This window comes from Frankliniella occidentalis, unplaced genomic scaffold, assembly GCF_000697945.3.
Source record: "Frankliniella occidentalis isolate FOCC.00 unplaced genomic scaffold, Focc_3.1 Scaffold72, whole genome shotgun sequence".
NCBI classification, from domain to species: Eukaryota; Metazoa; Arthropoda; class Insecta; order Thysanoptera; family Thripidae; genus Frankliniella; species Frankliniella occidentalis.
Window position 1 is genome coordinate 171,678 of NW_026267202.1, and position 4,239 is coordinate 175,916.

The following is a 4,239-nucleotide window of genomic DNA, read 5'->3' on the forward strand; positions in this document are numbered from 1 at the left end:
GGCAATGTGACTGGTGTAAATGTAGCTATTGATGACAGCTGCTGGGTAAGACATTTTAAAAAGTGGTGTGACATCCAGGCACTTACATGTAAATGTCACCGGCTCTAACCAAGGTGTATATGGCAGCCGTATATGGTACACATGAAAAACATTGACAATCATGTCCACACTCATTCGTGTTAAATGACAACTACATACACCCAGGACTCCACTGACCGAAAAAGCTTCATTCTGTCTGTTTGTTTGTCCGTCTGTCTGTCTGTCGGTCTGTACGCACGATAACTCGAGAAGGAATTGAGAGAGCGATCTGGGAATTCCGGGGTAGTTTTGTATCATAAAAAGACAGATCGAGGTCGAAGATAAGCATTCTAGCTCAAAAATTGACTTTAAAAAAAATCAAAAACCACAGGTCGCAAAATGTATTATTTTTCCAAATATTTTTTTATGGGTTTTCAAGGGGTAACTCCAAAAAGTAGAACCGCTTGATCAAAAATTTCGTCCGTTTTGCTATATCTTGTACCGTTTGGGTGTTAGGGGGCATTTTTTGGCAAAAATAAGGTGAAAATGACCTAATGATACATTAAATCGTAAAAAAGGCTTCATATCGATGAAATTGTAAAGGAAGTAATACTTTCACCACACATTCGGCGTCGAACCACACCCTCCTTTGGGCTCAAGCTCAAGGGTCCCTAGCTTATCTACTATCACTAAAACGTTGATTTTTACATAACAATCCCCGCATGGAAATAAGTATATCCAAATGACACTTTCGGGTATACTTTTGTAAAAAGTATACATTAGGTATACTTAAAATATAGCAGATTGGAACCGCAACACTTTAGTGGCACTTTAGGCAAACTTTTTTCATACTTTTTGCATACTTCTTTTACACTTTTAAGACACTTTGGCCTGTCACTTTCTTGGCTCTTTTTTTCCGTGTGTTTCTGTCAAATTACAACATTTAATGAATATCTTCATAGAATATCAGAAGTTTCATTTCTCTAATTTTAGAATAAAAAGTCACCGGAAAATGCTGTGAGCATGTCAAATTTTGTGGCTAGTAGGCCCTACTGCCGTATACATTCCTATTAACTCCTCTCGGGGGTCAGCGCCGCAGGCCTATATGTGCGCCAGGCGCGTTGCAGCGTAACGAAGTTTCGTGAGATATCGCGAATCCTGTTACGCGAGGCGTGGTCTGGCGTACATATAGCTAGTTTTTACCTTTCAGGCATTAATTTTTAACAGGACATGAGCGTGAGTGAGTGATTTTTAGGAAAACAAAGTACACAGAATTGCTGTTACCATATCACCGGGTAGTGCTCAAACCACACGGTAAAAAAAGTTTCGTCCAGGAACAACTCGTGAAAGCAGATGATACAAATTCACGAAATATTCAAGTCTTTAATATTTCAGGGGGAGCTAACGGGTCGCATTACTTGCACAAGTATATAGATAATTAACAAATCTTAATTTACATAGAAAAACGTATTTATACTTTAAAAGATTAGGGTTGGGTTCTGTTTCTCATATACTTAGTAATGTTTTGAAGAGACTAAGACAAAGTGTGAAGAGGGATGTAGAGAGCAGTGCATCCAAAAGGGAAGGCTGTTGTGGGCTTCTTTTTTTTTGCGGCTATGCTTTAACATGGGCAGAGGAGGGAGAAGCCCGCACCAGCCTGCAATTTTGGAGGCACTGGTAGAGAGTGATGCACCTCAATAGAGACATAGTTTGCTAATATTTCTGAGGGTAACGAAAATTCACTATACTTTATTTATCTTCGTAGTAATCACTCGCTTACGATTATGTCCACTTCTTGAAAAGACAATGCCGAAAATGTGACAATAATTTTAGTTGAGTTAGCCCGTTTGCAGCTTACTGTCAATTCCTTCGCAAATCAACAATCAAATTCGTTCACATGGCTAACAGCAGACGCTGTAAAAATGCAAATTTGAGAAGCCTCAAATCTCTGTTATTACAGTCAAGAGTAATTGTCGATCTCTGGGCAAACAACCAATGGAAAGAGAACGCCTTTATCATAAACTTCAAAAAAGGTGCATGTCGCGCTCTTGTGGATTATATGCCAGGATTTTACGAGCAGTTCTTTAAGATGCAAATGATGCAAGAAACTAAAGGCAGGTGCATACTCAGACCAGTAAGTACTTAGATTGCAAGTAATTTGCTCTCGCAATCCTGTTACGTATTTATTCTGTTTGATATTTCATAATTGCGGCTCCAGACACATAGTAATTACAATCTTATAAACTGTAGAAACTTCAATCTACAGGGAGTTTACAAGGTTAATAACACGCCAGTAGACTGGACTTTTCCAAGTGTCCCAATCGTGCCTTATGGGCGCTATAGATTCAGACTCTCGATAGGCAAAGCTGAAAACGTTTACGGATGCGTGGTGGCAGAAGCTAGAACTGTTCCAAAACCCTAGTAGGGTTCGTTATTTCATTGCTGAATACATTACAGAATACCTCGTAGCTTTTGCGCGCGGTGTCCAAATATCACAATGCACTTAACTTTACTACAACTGTCATTGTTAATCTGACCAAGTCTGAATGGACGCCGAAATCACTATGCTGTAAAAATACCACCCCGGAGCTCTTGCTCTTGGGACATGAATGAGAGAAAAATAAATATAGAAAGAAATAAAGAAATAAAATTATATGGCAGACACTGGAAAGAACGATTTCGTTCTCTTTATTCGAACTACTCCTCATTAGAGGGTAGCGTAAAAAAAGGATTTGAGATATTGAAATGGCGGGTATGCGGAAAAGTTGTCTTTTTAGATGTAGAATCCAGTGCAATTTTTTATTTTGAGATCGGACAATATTTTCCGATCGCGCAACGAGCTCCAAGTTATGCATTAGCTCTTATGGGGAAAATCGTAAAAAACCATGAAAAAATGAAAATCAAAAATTTAGACTTTGTACGTGATGTTTTTTGCAAATCTGTTTTCAGAAATGCAATCTACGCCAAAAAAGGCATCCGGTGATGTATCACACTTGATATTGGAACCCATGGTTTAGGCGGTGTAGGCTGCATAATTTGATGACTTTGGTGCAATTTGATGCAATTTGGGCTTAAATTGATACCTGGCCGGCACTGAACCGCTCACTATAATATCAAGTGTGACACATTAGTGGATGCCTTTTATGGCGTAGATTGCATTTCTGAAACCAGATTTTTAAAAAACATCACATACAAAGCCCAAATTTGCGATGTTCATTTTTTCATGGTTTTGGACGATTTTTCCCATAAGAGCTAATGCATAACTTTGAACTCGTTGCGCGATCGGAAAATATTGTCCGATCTCAAAATAAAAATTTGCACTGGATTCTAATTCTAAAAAGACAACTTTTCCGCATACCCGCCATTTCAATATCTCAAATCCTTTTTTTACGCAACCCTCTACTCCTCATGTCTTCACTTCCGCTAGAACGCAAGAGACAGTCTCTGGTACTCCCTTCGGACAAACGCGCCGCCACGCTTCAGAGCCTCCATTAGATCGCCTTACATACTCGACTCGGCGCACACAGGTGGCCCCCGCAGGGCCCAGGGTGGTCCGCGAGTCCCACCAATGGTACCCTGACCAGGGCGCAGGCGCAGGAGACTGCCCCCCACCCCCACCACGAACTCAAGCACCTCAAGTGCACGGTCGACACCCTCGGACAAATTGCGTGCTAGCTGGCGTCGCACAGTGGGCTCAAACCACGAAAAAGCGGCCAAAATTAATATAAGCGGAAACCAATAACTTGAATAAACTCCACCTTCGTTCTAAGGGGTTTTCGTGTGCGCTGAATCTATTTCTGCAATCAGTTTTGACGTGGCAGGGGCGGAACCAGGCCAAAAAAGGGGGGTAGATATTAGTTTTTGTCTGATTCCACTTAAATTTGGTACATTGGGGTTTTGACGGCTGCTGAATTCATTTCTGATATGCGTTTTGACATGGCAGGGGCGGAACTAGGCCAAAAGGGGGGTAAATATTTTTTTTTGTCTGATGCTGCTTAAATTTGGTACAGGGGGTACCTCCTTTTTTGGACTAGTTCCGCCCCTGCGGCGTCAAATTTGGTGGAAGAAATGGAATCAGCATGCTTTGAAACCCCCCTATGATGAGTTTAAAGAAATTCGGACAAAAAATAAACTTTCCCCCTCTTTTTTGGACTAGTTCCGCCACTGCGGCGTCAAATTTGGTGAAAGAAATGGAATCAGCATGCTTTGAAACCCCCCTAT

At 40.9% G+C, this 4,239-nt stretch overlaps 2 protein-coding genes across 12 annotated transcripts in view; one reads left to right on the top strand and one right to left on the bottom strand.

The window, feature by feature from the left end:
• Positions 1–4,239, bottom strand: part of LOC127749631 (oocyte zinc finger protein XlCOF6-like) — a 219,104-nt gene that overhangs the window by 148,221 nt on the left and 66,644 nt on the right. The gene's annotated exons all lie outside the window — the stretch shown is intronic.
• LOC113214601 (uncharacterized) overlaps positions 1–4,239 on the top strand; it is a 15,142-nt gene that overhangs the window by 6,904 nt on the left and 3,999 nt on the right. The window contains exons 3-4 of one of the 5 annotated variants that reach the window (XM_052268575.1): positions 1,979–2,152; positions 2,285–2,680. The exons of the other annotated variants lie outside the window; for them this stretch is intronic. Of the exons in view, the coding sequence (XP_052124535.1) occupies positions 1,979–2,152; positions 2,285–2,440 (330 nt within the window). The 3' untranslated portion in view covers positions 2,441–2,680. Of the gene's footprint in view, positions 1–1,978; positions 2,153–2,284; positions 2,681–4,239 lie in introns of those variants that run through there. 5 annotated transcript variants of the gene reach the window in all.